Source organism: Gymnogyps californianus, chromosome 1, assembly GCF_018139145.2.
Source record: "Gymnogyps californianus isolate 813 chromosome 1, ASM1813914v2, whole genome shotgun sequence".
NCBI classification, from domain to species: Eukaryota; Metazoa; Chordata; class Aves; order Accipitriformes; family Cathartidae; genus Gymnogyps; species Gymnogyps californianus.
The window spans coordinates 205,483,821-205,506,513 of NC_059471.1; the positions used below are offsets into that span (position 1 = coordinate 205,483,821).

Below are 22,693 nucleotides of genomic sequence, written 5' to 3' on the forward strand. Positions count from 1 at the left end.
TAAGAAGCACTTGTGTCCTGATAAGACATTGTGATACTTCACTGCTCCTGTGAATTAATTCACTTTGGCTGTAGAGTATGTATTTCTGTATTTTGCATTTTAAAGCCAGGACTTAGCAATCCTGTATGTCTCATCCTATTACTTGTCATGCAGTTACTGTCTCTTTAGAACAAACATGTATTCCTGTCTGGGCTTATTAGCATTAATAGCTGTTCTGGTTACCCAGTGGAATACTGATGCACAATGCTAGCAACTGGGAATGAGAAGAAGGTAGCCTTTAAGGGAAGGCACAATACAAGGATTAGAGGGCATTGCTTTAGAAAAATGCTACTGTTCCTTAAAGTCAAACTGCAGCAGACATTGGGGTTGAGGTTAAACTTAACTGACACATTGAAAATAAATTGAGATCTTTTAAAGCTATTGATTTTGTTTGGACTGCTGCCACTTCCATCAAGGGAAAATAAGACTGAGAAACTTAGTTTGTGTCCTACATACAGTGTGCTTAAATAGTTCTCCTTTTAGTAAGTGTGTGGGGAGTTCTGATATTTGGGAAGGGTCATTGTTTCTCCTCAATCCAAACTGCACGCAATATCTGGACTATTTCCTAGCTAGAAATACTGCAATAGGCAGTCTTCCACATCTGTAGGAATTTAGAAGTTTGGTTTTTTTCTGACTAAAGGCATATGTTTCCACACTGAAAAGCAAGTCACATGGTTTTCATAGCTATAAGCAGCAGTACAACCTGTTCCTTTTAAGTTGTTCAGTGCTATGTAGCCTCACTTTCCCAGTTGTTCTTTTTTTTTCTTGTGTAAGAAAGAAACCCACACTTTGCTTGCTTGTAGTATTTCCTGTCTTACTTTGTAAAATTTTAGATCCCATTCCTTCTTATCTAGCCTTTCCCAAGAGTGGCTTTGATATATCTGAGGAAGTAACTTTGGTAATGCAACTTTCCTCATTTCCTGTATTTCATCTACTTATTTTGTCATTCTGAAGAGCTGTGACTAGCGGTTTCACGAACTTATATTTCCATTATCTAAAAGTGTAATTAAGTGTCGATTCTCCAATTTTAGATCTGTAAGTTCAATACTCAGTAAAATGCTATAAAGTGTAATTTTTCTTGAAGGAGGTAAAAAAACATCTTGATGGAGAAGGAAGCAGTGAAGAGTCAAAAGTTAGGAGGAAGCTATTCAAAAACAGGAGTTTCTTTGTGGGGATTACATTGCGTTTTAGTGAGCTAAAACAGGAAGGTATTCATAGCTTATTTGTGTGCAGGTTAGCAGCCTGCTGCTCTCCGAGTAATGTATGTTGAGCAATATACTGAGTTGAAAGAGACAGTAAAAATGTGGAAGAAGTTCTGCTTGTGTCAGGAACTGTCACCAGTATTTTACAATCAAACAAGGCCTGACTCCGGTCTCTGCAGGCAGTGGGCTTTGTGATGCTAATCCACCCGCTGCCTCTCTTCTGATGTGTCCACAGTTGGAGTGTCTCACCGAGTCACCTTGTTAATTCTGTGGCTTTGCTGAAATGGTTTCTGGTTTTCCAGAATTAGAATGTCAATATGACCACAAATGTAGCATTTTCTCAGAATTTTTTAAAATGTATCTGTAAACACAGAAAAGAGGAATACTTCATTTAGTGTTGAGCAACTTTCCTGTTCCTAGATGGGCAAGTGTGGGCTGCAGCCAGTGTCAGTAGCAAGAGTGTTTGCTCTGATATGAGGCAATAAAGGAGATTAGTGACTTAGAAAATAAGATTGAAGGAAACAGAATTGGAATAAAAGGCTAAGAGGTGGGAAACTGTTAAACTTGGTACAACAGTTAAGTGATTGATATGTAAAATCTCAGTATATAAATAACTGTTGTCATTGATGTTAACTGTTGCCTCCAGTATGGTAAAAACAGTCCAGGTAACCTTTGTCTGTAGGGGTGGGTATGAAACTCTGTCCTGGTGACAGTTCATTGTACCAGAAGTTGGCTATAGCTAGAGGGAAACTTTTTTAAAATCTGAAGTATGCTGTAGAGTTGTATCCAAAGTGGTTACTTGCCTCTCCTAAAAGATGGAAAGGCCTAGAATCTACTTTTGCAGCTTTATCATATTTTTGCTCATTTCTTAAAATAAGAAACGTGATTTCCATCAATCCCACTAATCCATTAGTATTTGTAATTTACAGGGTTTTGATGGTATCCAAATATTTAAGTACATAATCAATAATTATTAAATCAGAATTAATAAACCACTAAAGAAGTATTGCTTTGTAAAGGCTACTTGTATGCTGAGGTGATGGGTTTGTTACTTGAACACAGTAAAGTAGTTGAATATTAATAATTTTAGTTGTGGCATTTGGGACAAAGGAATAATATGAATGAGATTGTCTTGTGCTGCCTGGAAAGGATCTCAAAATGTTATAAACTTGGAATTGGCAGTTGGACTTGATGATCTTTGTAGGTCCCTTCCAACTGAAATGTTCTATTCTAAATTATAGTTTATCTTAATATCTAGATTTCATGCAGGTGAAGAGAAACACCTACCCATTCCTTCCTGCAATGGGCACTTAATGTGCCTGAACTTTGACTTCTGCTCTGCTCTTTATTTAAGGGTGTGGTGTTTTCTTGCCTATCACAGAGGATTTCACACTGTGCTATAATAATTTATTGCTTCTGAGTCTGAGCCTCTTCAGGCCTGATTTGGATTTTGGTAGAGGTAGAGCCCATCCTTGTATCTAGTATTTTTTTTGTCCAAAAGTGTTGTTTTGTGTGTTGGGGTATTTTAGGAAATAGGAAACAGAAATACCTTTATCTTGCAGCCTTTTTATCACTCATTTTCAGCAGACCTTAATATCTGTTGACCAATGTGCTGTACTTTTAATCAGTAATGTTGCATGAAACAGCTCTTCGTCTTTAGCCTCTTACCTTACTGGCTAAACTTTGTGTTGAGGACTATATTTATGTTCTGTGTCTGGTATCCACAAATGTTACTGTTGCTGGCTGCTTCTGTTGTGGCCAAGGTGATGCCCAGGGATGCTTTATCAGAATTGCCTCCTTTACAGTTGACCTCATAACCAAGGACTATCAGCTGCCTTCTTTTCGTTGGGATCCAAGATGATTTTCCTCTGCCCAAGAGGACACTGACATCTAGTGGATGGGTTCCACAGACACAGGGCAAGCAAACTGCTGCTTTAAGACCATCCTTCTTCTGGACCTTTACCTAAATTTTGCTTTCGTTTAGATCCTCAGGGTCGTTAGGAAGAAGAAGGGGAAAAAAAAAAAAGCCTAGCCAGTTTTGTGTAACTTCTGAGGCTTAAGGAGTAAGGTTTGAGGAGTCATCTAGTTGTGTTTTTGTTGGTGGTGGGGTTTGGTTTTTTTGCTCAGTCAAGTCGCCTGCATGTGAGCCTCAGATGTCTGTAATAAAATGATTTTAAGATATTGCATTCCCCAGTTTTCCTCCCAGCCTGTGAAGAAAAGTTACCTGTGTAGCACAGCAAGAAGAGGCAGGTATTCCAGCTTCTCACCTCTGAGACATAGTGCCTCTAAGTTGCCTCCAGTTCTGGGCCTATCCTGTCAATGAAACTTGAAGCCTAATAACAAGTAGTAGTGTTGCTTTGCAGCTTGTCTCAGACATCTGTTAGTTTAACTGGGAACTGAGTAGCAGGAAAAGTTTTAACAAAAACACAATTTTTCCAGGAATGTTCCTAAGCAAAGAACAGTGCTTAGAAATCAAACTTTCTGAAAATGTTCATCAAAATGTTAGTATTGCTTTAAAGACAAAAATAGACATTTCAGTTGAAGTAATAAAATCCAAATTTCTTTATCAAAGAAAATAAACACTGCATAAAACTTGATAGTTTAGTAGTTAAGCATAGGATCTTCTGCTATCAGAGACAGTTGAGGTGAACTGAGTAAATTATTGTGCCTGTGAGCAGTTAACACCATTGCTGCAGGTTGTTGTTTGATCTCTGAGGGTTTAAGTTATTCTGCACTAGTGCTGGTTAAACAACGTACTAGTTTTGGATTTGTTGACCATCTAGTAACTCTCTAAATGAGGTTAAAACAAGAGACAGTTTCAAGGCACTTAAATTATGGCTTAAAATCAAAAGAAGCCTTTCAGGCCCCATTTAATGGTGGAAGAGTCAGAGAAGGTGTAGACTGACAGTGGTTAGAATGAAAGTGTTAGACCTAAATGTTTGGCGACAGTCTTTAAAAAGGAAAATATTGCTTCCTTGTCCAGAGAAAACATGGAATTTTTCGCTGGAAGATGCTAGGATTATCTTACTGTTTGCTAGCATTCTTTGGTTACAGCGAAAGTATCCTCAAGTAAAAACAGACCATCACAACCAAAAACATTAACATAAAAATTAATTTGTGTTTTATATGAAATACCAGAAAATAAAATGTAAGGGCTACTAATGCTTTTTCTGTGCTGAAGGGCACTTATGCAATGCAAGCAATAGATAAAGTAGAATATGAATGTTTCTATCCTAAGAGGAAAATTTCAGTAATTTCAAGTTGAATCAGTTTTATTCATATCAGACCATGAAGAAAAATAAGAACATACAATCCATCAAAAAAAGAAAAATCGCAGCCTCAACTGACCTGTTATTTCAATTAAGAAAGAGGAAAAATAGCTTTTATCTCCTGTTGGCTGTTGACAATTTATATTGTCTCATCTCTAGAAATTTCCCAGCATGCTGGACCTGCTACTGAATACAGCTTGTTTATCAGTAGATATCCTGTGTCTTTATTTCCTCAATGACTACTGTAAACACTTATGAGTTGCCACTTAGTTAATTTGTGATAATATGCATGTGTGTTTCCTTCATTGTCAGCTTCTGGTATACAACTTTATTTGGCATTTTTAAAATTTAGTCTTATTTCTTTTACCCTGAAAGTCTGTGTACTTGCTTTATTTTATATTCCCATCTTCCTCTCTTGTTGATTGTTTTCTAGCTTTGTCATCAAACATCTGTTAGTGTGCTCTGCTTTTCATGAGAAGTCGTGAAGGAAAATGCCTGATTGGCCTGGGAAGTGTTTTGAGAAACTCTGCTTGTGAAATCCCTCCAGTCAGATGATTTTTTTTTTTTCAATATTCTTCCTTGTAAAAACAGACTAAGGAGAGTCATGTCTCGCCTGAATTCTTGTAAAAATTCACATACTCTTCTTTTGAATTGGCACCATATCAAATACTTATTTGAAGCTCAGATTAGAACAGCTTCCTTTCCCAAGAAAGGAAGTGGAGTCTTATTACTTTGTCACTTATTCCACATAGATGAGAATTATAGATAAGGATCTTGAGGCTGGATCTGAAGGTGTTCCTGTACATTTCAGAAATACCTGGAAGTAAATCTATCATCCAGAACCCTGGGGGTGTTGAATAAAGTTGTTTGTATTTCAGACAGAAAAAACTTAGCAAAGGTTTGCTATTGTTTACCGAACAAACTATTGACTTCTACATTCTGGATTGTAAATATTCAGCTTTTTTAAGTGATGACAGTTGAGGGTTATTTTAAATATATCAGCAGCTTGATTGACAAGGCACTTGCCTGAACCAGATTGATTTTACCAGTGGACTTAAGTACCTTTTTATTTGTTGAAATTTGGCACTGTAGAAGGACTGTATTTAGCAAATTAGCTGTGTAACAAACATAGCCTGCAGGGTACAAACATCCGTGAGAGGCTACTTTAGAAACCTTTATGTGATTGAGTGTATACTTCCTATGAGGTAAACGTTTCTCTGCTCTTCAAAATAGAAGAATTTCAGAAGTAATTACATTATAAATGTGATAAAGGCATCCTACAAACTGTTTGGAAATTTAAGTTTGACTTGTGACTTTGGTGTACAAAAGGCAATAGAACCTATATAAAGGCTTTATTTTTGGAGTATCAGGGATTTAGGTTCTCAACGCTGGTTTTAAAAGAGAATGTGCACAATACATTTGTTACTTGACCCTTTGATGCAAGCTTTTACGAGTCTTCAGAATTGAAAATTTCCTCTAAAATGTTCATGATTTAAAAAGGTTAAGCTTCAGACTGTTTGATTAAAACAGCATTTTCATTTACTTTTTAGTAATGTCACTGTAGTATTCTTGTCTCCAGGAGTTCTAATGAAATCATGATATAGGGCTGCAGAAGAGTCAACTATTTCTTTTGCTAGTCACTTTTGGGTTTGCATGGCCTGAGAATACCTGTGATTAAGGTTACCATGGCGCTTTAAGTGTTAATGGTATGTCAAACAATATATTTGAAATGGTTATATTTGAGAAAAATCGCAGCCTTTTTCTTTTTTTGAAGCAGTTCATTGAACAAAATATGAAGAAAGTAAGAAACATTTTCTGTATGAGTGGTAGTACTATAAGGTCATAGAAAATGCTGCATATATGCCTACGTTACTTTTGTAGAAGAGAATTGCATACGATATAGCATGTGTGGAGAAGGTTTGAGGACTTTTTAAATTCAGCAGAAACAAGCTAAATAGTAGAGTTTATATTGTTCAGGCATTTAGCAGTGTTACTTCCAACTCTTGAATTTTCAGCCATTAAAACAAACTTTAATGGACAGAAATAATCTAAAATCATGCTTGTGAATAACTTGTTGTCTAGATTTGTTGTTTCTGTACTAGCCATTGCTGCTTTGGTTTTGTTTGAGTAGTTGCTTTATAGCTCTTTCTGCTGGAACTATGAGAATTTTGTTGGCCATTGCATTCCCTATTCTATCTCTTTTTGAAACCAGAATTGGCATAATCTCGTTGGAAGGTGTGTGCTTTTGAATTGATGAGGACACATTTGTTAGGCAAAAATTGACAGATACTACAAATATAAACAATTATGACACAAAATTCCTTTGCCTAGCCATAAATATTGTGCTGGTTATTAGCTAGGGTTATTACAGCTGAAATCTTAGTACAAGTTTGTATCTTTAATGAGGCTACTTCTTTCTGGCTCTTAAAATGCTATTGAACTCTGTCATAAATGGCCTCTTTATAACTAGCACATTCCTTGGCTTCCAGACACAGCCTCAAAGAAGGGGTGAAAATAGTTGTAAGCATGTTTTCTCCAGTTAGTAGAAATGTATTTTCTATTTGATACCTTCTCTTTCCCTTTACATTCCCTTATATATTCCCTGTGTTGTATGTTACTGCACGGAAGTACTGATTCAGTGCTTGTCAAAATTTTTCTTTTTTGTATTTGTCTGGAAAGGTTTTAGATTGTGGTTTTTTGGAGAGGGAATAGTCGTTAAAACCTTGTGGGTGTTCTACTTGCCAATTATGAACTAACATAACTATATCAGCAGTATCCTAATCTTGCCTGCTGAATACTGGGGGTTCTAAACTACTGAAAGTCTCTACAGATACTGTATTTCTATGCAAGGTTCAAGCCTGCTTCTGGAAAAAAAAAAGTTAGACTTCTGGGGAAAGATAAAACTGATGTATTTTTATTGGAATTGCTTGCATGTCCAACATCAGCACATTTGACACTGAACTCGTCATCACATAGCAATTCAACTGTATGCTAAAGGATGTCACATAACTGAAAAGAACAGCACATTTGAGTTCTAGAGATGTTTCAGTAAGGTAATTTGGAACCAAAACCAGATCTCAGTTGCAATATTTCTTGACTGCACAAACAGCTATGCTTTTTACCCAGAGCATTTGTTAGGCTCCAGCTTTTCAGCTTAAAGTCATTCTTGGTGGAAGTCTGACAGGGCAGGATCTCTGTTTCAGATACATCGGCAAGACATAGTTGTTAAAAAGCCCTGATGCCTTTTTGGAAGGCAGGATATAACAGCTATAGCAGACCTTTTTTTGGGGTGTGCAGATTTATTAAAATGCTTTAAGACTATTCTCCCGAGCCTTTATTTATGGCAGCTTTGGTAACGGGGGACCAGCAGGTAGGAAATTGTAGTTTACTTCTGTTGGAGTGAAAGCTCAGTGTTTCCTGTTTTGGTTGTGGTGCTTTTTTTCCACCTAGTATGAATTGGGCCAAAACCAAACACTGACCTCAAGGAAATGTGTTCCAAGGCGTGGGAAAAGAGGAAGAGTTTTGCATCTTGTGAAGGAAGAGGGAGAAGAACTTTGTGTTTTGTTGGTTTTTTCTTTTTTCTTTAGTGCTGAGCAGAAACAAAAGCAAAATATATTCTCCATGGAACTTGATGCCTCATTCCACATACTATGAAGTCACAAGCAAAGGAATGGTAAAGACTGTGGGGAGAAGAAAGTTTTGACGGTAATAGATGATGAAATTTCTCAGGGACAACTGACATGGTTAAACAAACTAAAAATTCTTTAAAGACAGAGGCTTAGCTGCTACCTATTTAGATCATTATGCTGCTTATTTGTATGAATTGTACCTGATCTGTATTGGCTATACAGCTCTTCCTTTGAATGCTTGTCACAGGGTGCTTTTGACTGTTTAAGGATGTTACGTCTGTTAAGGCATGAGCACTGAAACCAAAGAGCCGTAGAGTCATAACCAACGGTGACTGGCCCAGCCCCTCTCATGTGGCCCTGAAAAAAGCATAGCTTATGTTTCTTCTAGCTGCCTGATTGAGCTGGAATAAAACCTCTTGCATTTGGGGTGTTCTTTGTGGAAAAAGTCTCAACTTGCCTTTAGATAATTTCTTCTACGCTTCCCTGGGCTGGTCCTGGGGATGCTGTTACCTTGGTGTCCGTTCTTATTACATCATAGCTGTTGGGGTTTGACTTCACTGAGAAACTTTAAATCTGTTGTAAGGGAGGTAGGACAAGTATCTACTTTGATCTCTATTTCAGGTGAAGGACGCACTCTGTAAAAGTCTTCACTCAGTTCAAATGTTGCCCTGACAGTGTCAGCGTCACATCCAGGGTGTTAAAATCTGTTTGACTTCAGAGCTAGTCTGTCTAGATAGTGGACTGTAGTGTGGTCACACCTCCTGGATGAATCAAAAGGTGGCTCTTGAGAGGAAGTTTACCTGGACCTATAACCTGTTCTTGGTTTTAAAACAAACGAACAAAACCCACTTCCAGCATCAGAGTGGAAAGTTGATCCCACCTGTCTAATACTTGCTCTGAGACTTGCTCCTGGCAAGGCTTTTCAGCAGAGCTCTGCTATGGCAGTGTTGGTGTTGCAGGTTTACTTCTGCTTGCTTTTGCAGACCAGGATGAGAGATGAGGTGGCTGCTTAAACTGTTCTGTACATCTTTTTGTTTAAGGCTAAATCTCTGCTTAATATCAGTGATTCCACTTCTGGTTACTGTCTTACTGAGCAGCTCAAATCATTGGGACCATAACAAGATTGAGCAATCTTCATCTTGGTTTTGGATGCCTTATAGCAAGACACTCTGGGTTCAAGGTATTTGTGCATACTCCCAACTGACCTGTTATTGTGGTGTTGCTGAATTCCCCCAGAGATTCTGAAGGCTGTCATGGTCTAGGGTGAGATACGCAGTTTTCATTTGCTTACACTGTAAATGCCTGCATTGATTGCATGTATAGATGTCATCTCGGAGAAAGCTACAATCCATAACCTTTCCTGTTGTCCCACACGTGTACCTAAACCCTATTCTGTAGGAAGCTGCTGAAAGTGGAAGGATTATGCATCTTTGTACCCTTGTTACGCGATGGTGCAGTAGGTTCCTGCTACAAAGGATATATGCATGTAACAAAAACTGGACTGAGTTTGACAATTCTTTTTGCAAGTTATTTATAGCCATCATATGATAAGACCTTAAATTTCTGACTCTGACCTGAATGCAGATTCAGCCTAAATTGAGGCATAAGTATGCATCTATCAGTTTCTTCAACAAATCAGCAAAACTGGTGAAATGCTGTCAGTAAAATTGTACAAGAACTACTAATGCAGTTGATGTCTACCGTGTTGTAACAGAAAGGTCTGGAGGTGGGGAAAACTGTCTTTTGCTTTCTTATTTCAAGATGTTTTGTATTCAGTAGATTGGCATGCATAGTTATTCTCAAAGTTTTAAGAGTTTAAAAATTTTTAGATACTAGTAATTCTTTTTCACATAAGAAACAATCATCATTCATTTGCCCTAAAATGAATGGTGTTAGTTGTTTTGAAAAATTGCAGAAAATTGTATGAAGGGCAACTCAAGCCTTTAGTTACCATCTTGACTTGAAAGTTCAACTGCTTGTGAAAAATGAATCAGTGAGGAGATTGGTATAGAAGGCTTAAATATGAAGATGGCATATTTTATATGCTACAGTTAACTGAGTTTTTTTACTGTATTTAGTAGCTGTTTTCTTCAGTAACAAGCTGCTGGATTTTTTGCATATATGTTGATTGATTCCATTGAAATGTTTCATCAACTGGAGTGTTGTAAAAACATTCTCTTAAAAATTATTTGCCATAGCTTTCTTTAGGAGCATCTTCCCTTTTAATCACATCGCAAGGTAAAGTGAGTAAGAGCTGTATATGTTCAAAGAAAGACGTAAAGGGAAAATCAAGATTACATGCGTTTTTTTTTTTTTTTAATATACTTGTGCTGTCAGCATGGACAAAACCACTAAAACCTAGGACTGAAGGAATAAGAGGAAAATAGTGGATCCAGTAACTTGGAAATTATGCTTTTAAGCAGGGGGGGTTCCCTGGTTATGAGTTTTGTTTCCTTGTTTGTTTCTTCAAGTGCTTTGCTTCCTTATGCTGTTTGTGTTTATGTTGTTGGGTCTGAAAATCTTCCTGTTGTGAAAAATCTGAGGCTTATTTCTTTTTTGAATTATCAAGAATTGTTTCTGAATTGCTTTAACACTGTTAAGAAGCCTGTTTTTTGTAGTGTGTGCTAATTTTAAATACCTTTTCTGTTTTTGCATCAAGACATGCTTCCCAGCCTTTGACCCAAGCAGTCAATTTTCTAATCACATTGTTTCAGACTAATAGAAATTTTTGTGTTTTTCACTCATAGCCTATACCTAACTGTCACTGCTGTGTTGTCCTGCACATTTTCACTTGATGTAATGTGTTCATAGTAGTCTCTGCAATAAATTGAGTGTGCTAAGGAAACAGTATGGTTAAGAAAGTTATAATCCCAATTCTTGCATGTGATGAGTATGCTGCAGAGCTTTCTAAAATATCTTAGAACATACATTAGTTACTTAACTAAAACTTGATTATGCTTTAGTAATTTATCGTTTTGCTTTGTCTGCTTGCTCATCAACAGACCACAGATCTCTTTAGTCTTCTCCATCCTTGTAAAACTAGCCCATTACTGGTAGTAGGTATGTTGCTTAACTATTATGCTGAACGTAAATTAAGTGCAAGTGCAACTGATGGTATTGCTAATTTAGGCTGGGATTAATGTGCAGATAGTATAAAAATAGTTTCAGAAATGAGGGAGAGAAAAGGAGACTTTTGAAGCAATCAGCCCACACTTCAATAATATGTCTGTGTGAAGTTACCTTTAGTTATTAGCAGCATGGGAGACATGCCTGGTTCTAACATGTTTGTTAGGGAAAATATAGGTTTGGAAAGATGGAAAATGTTGGTTTTACTCTGGCAGTACCTAATTCTTGCGAGTATGCTGTTGTGGTTTTTTGTTTGTTTTTTTTTTTTTACCTGTTCCCAGTTTTAATGTGATACTGAAGAAAGTAGGATGTACTCCTTAACTGGCTCCTTTCAGTACTGTCATTTGGCCTTCTCTGCATGAGGACCTACCACCATTGTCTTAATTGTCTGATGCTTCTTTATTGGATATAAATTTCCAGTTAATGCGATAACATGAATTCCCCTCTTCCCTGAGAAAATACCAGAGTTAAGATGTTATAGAATACACTATACCATCTAATACTGAAATGATGCTGTTCTCAGTTCCCTGGGTAATTTTGGAGGGATTTTTCTTTTAAGTGGTTCACACAAGCTTCCTTGAAAGCAGTGGGGTTTTTAGACCCGTCATTGTCCTGCTATGAAACACAGAAGACAGAGCTCCCAAGGGACTGTAGTTGTCAGGCTCATCTATTAATCACTCCAGCAGAGATTCCCTTGGAGCACCTAGAGCTTGAGAGTTAGTAGGTGTTGCCAGAAGAGTAGTCAAGGTAGTGAAAACTCCTCCTTCTTGTATCTCGTTCTTTCTATCAATTCAGCTTGCAATCTCCTTTCAGGGCTTTATTTCAGAGAAATAGGTTAAATCCAGACTGCTAGCCTGTTCCTTGCAGCCAAAGCCATCTGTGAATGTTGAGATACAGTGAAGTTTTTCTTTTACAGAACCGGATCATTCTCCTGTCATTGTTTATGCTTGGCTAGTGTTTGGGAAGGCTTTTTCCTTCCATCATGAGGGCTAGAAATTCTTAAAAATAATTGTTGTTTGACAGCTGACAGGAATAACTGGGGAAAGATTGACATGTGTCACAAGTGTATGCTGTTTTTCAAATACTCCTAAGGCAAAGTGGTGAGAGGGGTACTCTCAAAAATTAGTTTTATCTGTAATTTCGTATGTATGTACTAAGTATTAGTAAGATAACTGATTTTAATTGTCAGCTTAGACTCTTTGGACATTGTCTTGCATGTAGATGTTTTCATGCTGTGTTTATTTGCAACAACAGATGCAAAGCATTTAACGTGCGAATGTAAACCGCAGAGATAGTTGGGAGGCTTAATTTCAGGTATCATACTTGCATTTATATTAAACTCTGCATTATTTGTGCTACTTAACAGGGGAATGAGGTAACCAGTGATATCCCATGTGGGACAGTTCAGTGCTGATTGAGCCCAATGGGACCTGACTTCCCCAGAAACTTTAGGCTAAGCTGCGCTGTGCCCCACTCTCCCCACGCAGCTCTTGTTCTGGCAGAATGACTAAAGGAAACCCAGCTCACTGTCTTCTTTTATTCCTTGCTATCGCAACCCAGAGCTGCAGAGGCAACCCTGACTCAGAATAGTCCATCCTCCAGCCGTATTTATTAGCATCAGTTTGTCTTGGTGTTTCCCAGAGCCCTCAGTGATAAGAAAGTGGTATAGGGAAACTCCAGCTGGATTTGCAGGGACTTTAAGCTAAAATACTTCTGGAACCAAAGCAGTTTTAGAAAGTCAGAGCCCCATTTGAGCAGTGATGTATCTGAGTCTGCACTTGAGCTGTCTTTTTGACAAAGGCATCTCTGTGTTCATAGTATTGGTACAGAATCTGAAACCTGTGTAATCTGACCATAGATAACCAGAAGATAGTTATTTTGACATTTTTGTGGTAGTTTGGTTCACATTGCTCCTTACAGGTACATTTTTCTCACTGTATGAAAGTACTAGGAAACTTATTCTGCCCTAGTAATGTTTATCTAAATTATTAGGATGAGAGCACAGTTGAACATAATTCATGTGTTTTTCTTCCCCTGCTGTTAGTAAGAACAATGTAATGTCAAGCTTGTGATAGAAGTAGCTGTCTTATTTCATTAAATGAGTGCATTAATACAACATTTTTTAAGTGTTCCCTAGTATCTTCTTTTATGCTTTGATTTTTAAGGTAACTTTAATGGAAACTTTTCTTTAATTTTCAGTTCTTTGGGTATTTCTTAATGCATTTAAGAAAATTTTGCAAAACAAAATATGTTCTTGTGTGATTGGTGTTATCTCATGACTGCTGCCATAGCTGGCCTGTAGAGCTTCCTAAGCCTGTTGCTGTTGCCTGTTGTCCCATTGCAAATGAACCATGGGTGCCGTGGAGTATTCTAACGGCTGACGTTTGACACTATGATATGCACTGCTCCTCAGGTATGGTCAAAAAGGAGATTGAAGCAAACATCACTGTTTCACTAACTGATGTTTTGACCATCGGAAATGTTAGATAAGGCTTAGGAGACAATTTGAGGACTTTAAATAAGTGAAGCCCTGGTGAAATATTTGTCGCTCTTTCCTTGAAAAGAAGCCTGGAAAGGAGTCACAAGAACTTTTCTATCTTAAATAAGGTTCAGGCTTTTAAAGTGAGTTCTTCAAATCTCAATAGGCAGTATAGATATTTTCTTTAACCCACAAAAAACTTTTCTATGGTATTAAGCAATGTGTCTTTACAGGCTTTCTGAAGTGTTAAATAGGTGAAATAGATTGACTGTGAAAGTCAGAGATCTGTGTTTCCTGAACTGATTGGACTAAGTTCTTCTTAATATGGTAGGATTCCACAAGTTGGGTTTGAAAAGCTGGTTTGTCTTTTTGTAAAAACACTGAAGTAGATTTGTAGTACAGACTGTAAAACCACTGTGGAAGTTTGAAGTATCTTTCTGAAACTCAAATTGTTTCAAAGGCTCATCTCCCCGCTGTCACATATGGTAAGTATTTGTCACCATCCCACAAACCACTTCTGTCACGCAGTGAATAAGCAGAATTAAACTCGAGCTTTTCTAATGAGAATGGAACTTAAGGCCTTGTGAATGTAGTTCTTTAAGTATCATGAACCATGAATATACACTTACTTTTTGACTATTTTGTTCTTAAAAGAATGTATAAATGAAGATTTTTGTGGTACCAGAATAGTAGTTCCAGTGAATATGCAAGCGTCATGGAAGTGTCCGCTGTTATCTGCAGAGGCACCAGGCTGGATCTCTAATGTCCCTGCTGTTGGCGTCTGAGTATCTTCTGGGAAGCGATTTGGCAGTTTACTGGCTTAAGCCAAATGAGTGGTGCTTTGTACTGTAGACAGTTGTTTATTATGAATTAGCATGAAACTGGACTATGACGGATCTTACTGGCTATCTTGTCATCAACTTACCATAGTCTGAACAAAATTCTTTCTCCTTCTGCCCTGTCATTACCCCTATTCTGCTATTGAGTACATTCTCCTCCTTCTGGTCACTCTAGGCTGTAACCTAGGAAGCGCTGAATCTCTTGCATCCTACAGCAGGCTGTGTGTGCACATTGCAATAGCTTTCTGCAGAAATTTTCTGTTGCATGTAGGGCGAAATCTTCTGCTGAGTCTGGCACTTTTCCATTCCTGTGGTAGTTGGTTCGAAGCTCAATTTTTAGAATTCTTTCCTTACTCTTTAGTCAATTCTTTCGCTTCCAAAGCATAAAGTAGATACTATTCTATGTAGCAGATACTACTACAAATTGTAAAGAGTACTAATTACTTTTTTTGAATACTCTCAGGACTGTGCTTATTTATCTTCTATTACCCGTGTCACAGAACAACTGACAAACATGCATTAAAAGCATGGATCCTAAAGTATTTTAGGAACAGATGTGTGCTAAAATCAACCTGTATTTCATTTCTAGTCTTTGTCTCAGAGCTGGGCTATGATAATCCTACTTTCCAGTCTGTTTAGCAGATTGTACAGCTATTGAATCATGCAGGGGGGAAGGCTATGCTGAGTTCTCATAGCATCACTTTCTAGAAAATGGAAGTTGGTACTAGTCACTCCAGCCTTTTTGGCTTACGATAGGTCCAAGTTGTACCCGTGGAAGTATTTTTTCTTGCATGTCTTTAAAATGGGCTAAAGCAAAAAGGATCATCTTCCTAGGGTGCTTTTCGATACCTAACCTTTTTCCTGTATCACTTCCTCAAGTGTATCCTTTCTCATGCAAAATAACTTCTGCTTCTACTCATGTTTTTTAGAGGTCGTTTTTTCTCGAAACTTCTTTCTGTTACTTTTTCTAAGCAGAGTCATGGCATTTGTACCATAAAAATCAGTAAGATGGGAAAAAAAAACAACCTAAAACTCACAGACAGGTTGAGATGTGGAGCAATATACAAAATCATATTAGTGGCTGTGCTTGGAAAGTATAATTGTTTCTCTTTGCCTTTTTTTTTGTTTTACTCCCTTGAATTGGAGGCTTATAGCCTATTTCAAACTATTTCTCAGTCTTGCAATTCTTAGCTGATATAGCTACATCATGTGTTCTTATTTTGTTATTTCTAGACTCCTGGTTGTGTCCAGTCTTAGCACAGGCAGTATTTTTTTATTTTGACATAGGTAAGGGCAGTGTTACATAGGACAATGTCTCCCATGTGCAGTGGTATTCTTTATGTCTGTACCATGTTACAAACCAGGTTTCTCTGCCTGCTATGTATACAGGTTATGTTGTGAATTTGTTCTAAGTGTTGCAGAGATGAGTGTAGTCTGCATGGAAGCTTCCTGTAACTGTTTACATGTCTTTTCAAGAATTGAATCTTCCTATTCTTCACTGTAGCAATGTTTTCAGGTAATATATTTAGCACTTGATCACTGTGTGGTCAGGGACTTACTGTCCCACCTCCAAATATTTACTGTTTTTTCTTCATCAACTAACATTGCAAGTTTTTCAAGAGCAATGCATTTTAAGACACCCCCCGCCGCGTGCTGGTTCTGTTACTCTTTTTAGTGTTCAGTGATTTAATCTGTGATAAAATCCTCAGAGAAGAGGAAAAAAAAAAAGTCTGAAAACTGGTACTTTTTGATTTGCTTTTTTTTATTTTACCTTGCCATTGTTTTTGCTCTGTAAATGTCACTTTTATGGATCATTAGATGCATATTATTCAACTAAATTAAGGCAAAGTTTTACTCACATTTGCATATAAAATTTGCTGTTTTTTCACTATTACCCAGACAAATTTTATGAAAGTGTTTTTCTGTATGTTACAGAAATGCTAAATTTTGTGTGGTTTTTTCTTTTCCTCTTTTACTGGAAGAATTATTGGAGGACTTGAGTTGCCAATTCATTTTTCCTTCTTTTTTTAAAAATTGAAGCGTGCAGTGAGTCTCCCAAGTGTTTTAGTAGTTTTAGAAGCATTCAAGAAGAAAACTGGCTTTCCAAGCAGATCATCTTATTTATGATACACTTCTGCCTCTATGTTGTTGCATAGTCAGTGATAAACAAGATGTATATTTTTAACTAGCAACCAAGCTCCCCCATTCTTTCCCTTCCCCAAAAGAAAGCAAGCCATGAATGTTGTGGGTCTTCAAGAGTGATAATTAAGCATTAAAGGTGGAGGGAGGGGAGGAACATGAACAACCTCTATCCTTCTACCTGTGCAGAATACCACTCAATGGAGATACTAAACTTCTTTGAAGCTATGTTCTTTGTTTTCCTCTTGGTCATCTTATATACCACCACCATGTCAGTGTCAATAGAATGGCTGGTTTTGCAACCACTTAGCTTTAGCTGGAAGCCAGAGTTAACTTTCCAAGTTCTTCAGGTTCCTTTTTAAATCTGGATGTCTACACAATCTAAAATAACAAGCACTGCTGGCTCCTCTTGTATCTTTTTTTTTTTTCAAAGAGAATTTATACTCTTTTCTTCCTCCTCAGTTTTAAGGTTGCAAAGGCCTAATTTGAATGGGATGATAAAAGCTGTATTACTCTTGTTATTTCCTAGGTTGCGAGGAGGCATGGGCTGGATTTTATTATTAGAGGCTTTGACTGTTTCAAATTTCTAGGATTTGAAATAGATGGAGGGGAAAAAAATGACATTGTTGTGAATACAGCAGACCTCCTGTCAGTCATCTTAATTGCAAATACCTGGTACCTGAGAGGTAGGGACCTTCTTTCTCTGGGTGAGCTTGAAACTCAACAGGAGTTGGGTGTTAGGAGTTGATGCCCGTTAAAAGTGAGATTCTGAGCAATAACAGATTTTTCTGTTTCTCACAGGTATTCTTAATGCAGTTGTCACTCCCAAACAGGGCAGTGTATTTCCTAAATAAAATATAGTCATATTCCATACTGGTGCTGTAGTGGCTTTTCCAAAGTTCCGTGTCTCATGACGTATAGAGTTGGCTTCAACTTGGTTGTAAACTGCTGATGAGCTAAAAGTACTGGATAATTAGATTTTTAAACTTCATCATAGTGAATATTGTAGAAGGAGAGAAGAGGGTTTTTTTGAGTGATCTTATACTTCATCAATGAAGCTAATACCTTGTGATGTTTCTGTTATCTTGAGACTTGAAAGTATAACATAAATGTTTTATTTCAGAGGTTAAGAAGATTATCAACAAAATACAGAACAGAGAAGATCTACCCAACAGCCACTGGAGAAAAAGAAGAAAATGTTAAAAAGAATAGATACAAGGATATATTGCCATGTAAGTCTGATTTACGTGTTAATAGAAGACAAAGGAAAGTGATTGTTGTTCTTAATGTATCTTGAATTTTACTCTTTAGTTATTACTGAAAGGCAAAATTTGAGATAATTTGCTGAAAGATAACTTTCATAAAATTTTTAACTTGGAAGGCAAAGTAAGTGAACATTTTTATATTTTATTAGGAGAGCTATCACCTAAAGATAAAATGTGTGCTAGGTCCCAAGCCATATCAAGCTGATGCTTTCATTTTAGCTCAGAATAGTCTAGAACTTTACTAGGTGCTTAACTGTATTTTTTCCTTAGGAGCATGTTTTTCATGGTAGAAAACAAACAATTGTCAGCATAAACTCTAGATGAAATTTTAAGGAGCCTTAAGGAACCTGGTTTTGTGGTTTGAAGTAAAATAGATCTTTTTTGCTTGTTTGTATCCTGCAAATGGTGTCAGAGAACTTTCAGTGCTGGATTAGCTTTGGTTTGTATTTTGCTAGAGCCCAAATGAAATTCTGTTTAATGTACGAACACAGAAAACAAGAGTCAGAGCAGAATTTAAATTTTAAAACCACAAATGTGTGGATATGACAGATCAGTGATCTGTAATGACAAGATTGCCTGTTACAAGCTTGCTTTGTTTAGCTCATGAGGCGATGTATTTCAGAAGCTCTTACTGTGCTTCTCACTATGAACAGCCGACAGTGAGGTTAAAGAATAGTCTTCTGACAAATGCCATTTCTCATATCCCAGATGATTAGCAACAGATACATTTTACTCTGCTTAGCTTTCTCAGAAGTGTTAGGAGGTTTATAACCAATTTGAAGTTGAAAATGGTCTTAAGCATCATTAGCTTTCATTTTCAAATTGTGTTCTAGTAATAAACTCCAGTGAATTACTGTGTGTTTCAGATTGTTGTATACCTGTGTGCTCTGTTTTTCTAGTGCTGGAATTTTTACTGTTTATCAGCGCTTGGAGCCACACTTCCAGCAGTAAACTTTGCCCTAAAGCCACGGGCCCTAGATTGTTTAACAAGGTGGGCGTAGTGCTTGCTGCTGCACTGAAAAGGAAAGGCAGATGTGTTCATGTTTTGCTGGAGGATATATGTATAATATACATCACATGGTGAAGAGCAGTGTGGTACTAAGCTCAACTGCAGCAAAATAGTTAAATATCATTGGGGTTTTTGTTTGGTTTTTTTTAGTTGGGAGGAAACATGTTGATGGAGTGAAAAAGAGAGGGGAAGTTGTTATTGTCATCTTATTATTAAGAGTTGTTATACTCTTTCTTCCATGCTGGCACTTTGGTAGATCATGAACAATGTAGCAAAATCTTGGTAACACCTAGGCTGAATCGATGAGACACTTCATAGATACTACAGTAGTGAATGGCTGCAACTAGAGTGGTAGATGTGCTTTTCTTTCATCTACATAAAAGTAAAAACTGACTCATTGGGATCTGAAAGAGTACGCAGATCACAGTGGGGAAAAGGAGCAAACCTCAAAGCTGACATTGAGGCAAATTGAAGGTATATTTTCAGTTAAAGCGAGAATATCTTCAAACATCCAAAAGCTCCAGCAATAAAGTGATGAGAGACCAGCTTGACAGAAATGAAAGCCAGGAGATGTTTTGGAGGAGGAAGGGCGATGATACTTTGCCTATCTCTTACAAATCCAGAAAAAAAACTTACAAATGCAACTTAAGCAGAGATTAGTGCTATATTTATCAGAAATTGTTACTGCTACCAGAGAGATCGGTACCTCAGTACTGACTCAGAATAAAAGATGTGTGCATGTTCACATTACAGTTTACTAAGCCATCCTAAATGATAGTTAAATGAAACATGGTGTTCACTGGTTACCTGAAGACACCAATTAGTAATTGTGAATTGAGCCTTTAAGCTCAGATAAATATCCAAGCACTTAATCTTCTGAAGCTGGAACCTGCAATGGGATTTTTCTTAGAGAATTCTATTCCAGACCTAAAACTGTGAAAGAGCTGAGCTGTGGCAGGTACAGGCAGGCTGGAAATGTTGACATTTGGAAACTGCTCTAGAATTTTGGATCTACTGTGCTGGGAAGATAGGAGCCCTCATTAGCCTGCCACTTTAATTAGTCTGATCCGCCATTTAAAAGTAGTTTTTAGTATTAAGTCTGTGACACCATTGCATGCTCATAAAGTGTTCTTGCTTTTACATTGTATGTATGGAGAGTGTAATATGTTTTAAGGGTTTCTCTAGGCCTTTATGTGAGAGTGTGTCGTCTTTAGATCTGTGATCTAAATGTCTTGTAATCTACGCTTATGCTTTTTTAGGAAGCATTACATGGTAACACAAACGTTTTTTGCATGTTATCAGGACTCTGGCAGAAAATGTCACCATCTTGGAAGCAAGTATCTCGGAAGCTTTTTGGAAGAGCTTTCTGTATAGAAATAACTCTTAGCATGTACTACTTGTGGGCATGGTTCCCTGTTTTATTACCAGTGATGTTTTGACAAAAAAAACCCCAACCAACCATATTTCCTCTTTTTGAATAGACTCATTCTTTCTGTTTTTTTCTTGAATTTAGCTCTAATAAAAGTTTTAGCAGCTGTTCTGTGGTTGAGGAATTGACCCTGGGACAGAACATAGCAGAAATTGCTCGAGCAGATGCTGATTCTGCAGATACTTCTGTTTCCCAGTTCGAAGATAAATTTTTTTTGATCTGGATTTCCAGCTAAACCAGCCTCTATTGTAGAGGTATTTTGAATGAGTTTTATGTGATAGCTAGGAATTGTTGATATCGACAAGAGCTGGAAGGACTGGCAAAGCTGCCAACCATCTACCGTTCTTCTTAGTAAGAATCATCAAGTTGTTTCTGTACTAAAGATGCACTTAATTTTTTTTTTTTTGGTGCCACAAAGAATGGCAAGATGCTTAGTTTATTCTGTGAACAAGTAAAGAAGGCTATTTTTAAGACTACTGAGGATTTTGGTCTCCAAAGATCTGCTGTTTTTATAAGATGCTTAACTCTCTCCCAGCCAAAACCAGGACAGTCAGTCAGTAATACTTGAGGCAGAAACTTGAAATGTCAAAACCCCCTAAATGAAGGAATCTGCTCATTCTACTGTAGAAGTGCCCCAGCACTGCCCCCAGCCCAGTGTTTGGGGGATAGAAGTCAGTCTGTGCCTGAGCAATATACCCCAGTACATGTTTCATGTTGTAATGCTTGATGGAGTCCTCCTTGGCAGAGACTTTAAGGCCTGCCAGCTGCTTTATCTATGCACTGGTGTTTTATTCTTTCTGCTTTCTGTAAGTGTGCCTTTAATTCTGACCATCATGATCTGTGTTAATATTGTGTAACTACAATTTTGATCACTTCTGTTCAATTGAATTTTGCCTCTTTGTAATGAATTGCTCTTGGAATTCCAGTAGTTGGTACTCTGTAAACTTGAGCATCAGAAGCACGTAGCAGTAGGAACTACTCTGCTTATCCCTACCTGAGCTGGTTTACCCATAAATTTGACTGACTGACTTGCTTGTGTGACTTATCTTTGGGAAACATTCTTTAATGCTTAATTTCTTCTATACATATAATATGTACTATATACCTTGTATTTACTGTTACATACTGATTTACATGTGCTGTAATTCTTGTTTAAAAAAAAATTTCTTCTTTTAGTTGATCATAGCCGGGTTAAACTGACCTTAAAAACTCCCCCCCAAGATTCAGACTACATCAATGCAAACTTTATTAAGGTATGTGTTCTTAAGGTATTAAGGTAACAGTTCTTAAATTCTTTTTAAGCTTTTATTTCATATCGGCGCAGTTTTAATATTATAGTCTGAGTAAGAATTTAAAGCTGTGAGGGAAGATTTTCTTTTATTATGGCTTGAATAAATTTGCAAACATGATGCCATTTATAAAGCAATTTTTTAAGTTTTAATATTACTCTAAGTGTAAGTATAATATAAAATACTTCATTTTAAAGTGACAGGCAACCAAATTGGAACTTTGTACCATAGGGAAGTTCAGATACAGTTGTGTTGATAATGTTACAAATACCAGATTTTGAGAGGCTGTTTTTAGGGACCATAAATGAGGTATTTGACAAATTGTGTATGTTAATATGCACTTCTTGCTGTTCATGGCAGAAGTCTGGCAATGGAATTACATCTAACATTCTTAGAGAAGCCAGAATTTGGCTAAAAGTCTGTTACACTTTTGTTTCAAAGTGTGAGTATCTTGAGCTTTCCTTGTAGCCTTATTCTGATGCTGCTTCTACACAGTAATGCTTATTCAGAAACAAGTGTTCCTATAAATCTCACTTCTTGAATGTTTAGCTTGAAAAGCTGAATGTAAAAGTCTTCAAGCTTTATATAAAACAAATTTTAAAATTTTGGATTTTTGAAATGTGATATTACTGGGAGGAAGGAACTTAAAATTGTTCAAGGAGATGCTTTTTAGCAGAAAGATTTTCAAATTTTCATCATTAAATGTTTGAGTAACAAAAAAAATGCGGACTTAAAGGGAATCTTTAGAATCTGAACATACAGAAACTTAATATTTTCTGTTACAGTCTGTGGCAGCACAGTAGCTGTTATAATCTTGGGCCCCCTTGAAATCACCAGCAAAATTCCCACTAATGTAAATGGGACTCATATTTCATATTCACCCTTCCTGTTGTATCAAAAAAAAAGATATTCTAATTTTACATGATTATGACCTAAAGCCTTTTTTATTCAGTGCAGATAAATTTTTCTTTATAAACAT

The 22,693-nt window shown here is 37.0% G+C and overlaps 1 protein-coding gene across 2 annotated transcripts in view; it reads left to right on the forward strand.

Moving 5' to 3' along the window:
• The window catches only part of PTPN12 (protein tyrosine phosphatase non-receptor type 12), an 80,432-nt gene that overhangs the window by 13,461 nt on the left and 44,278 nt on the right, over positions 1 to 22,693 (forward strand). For both annotated transcript variants that reach the window (XM_050909184.1, XM_050909191.1), the window contains exons 2-3: positions 17,846 to 17,954; positions 21,602 to 21,678. In XM_050909184.1, coding sequence (XP_050765141.1) covers positions 17,846 to 17,954; positions 21,602 to 21,678 — 186 coding nt within the window. The remainder of the gene's footprint in view (positions 1 to 17,845; positions 17,955 to 21,601; positions 21,679 to 22,693) is intronic.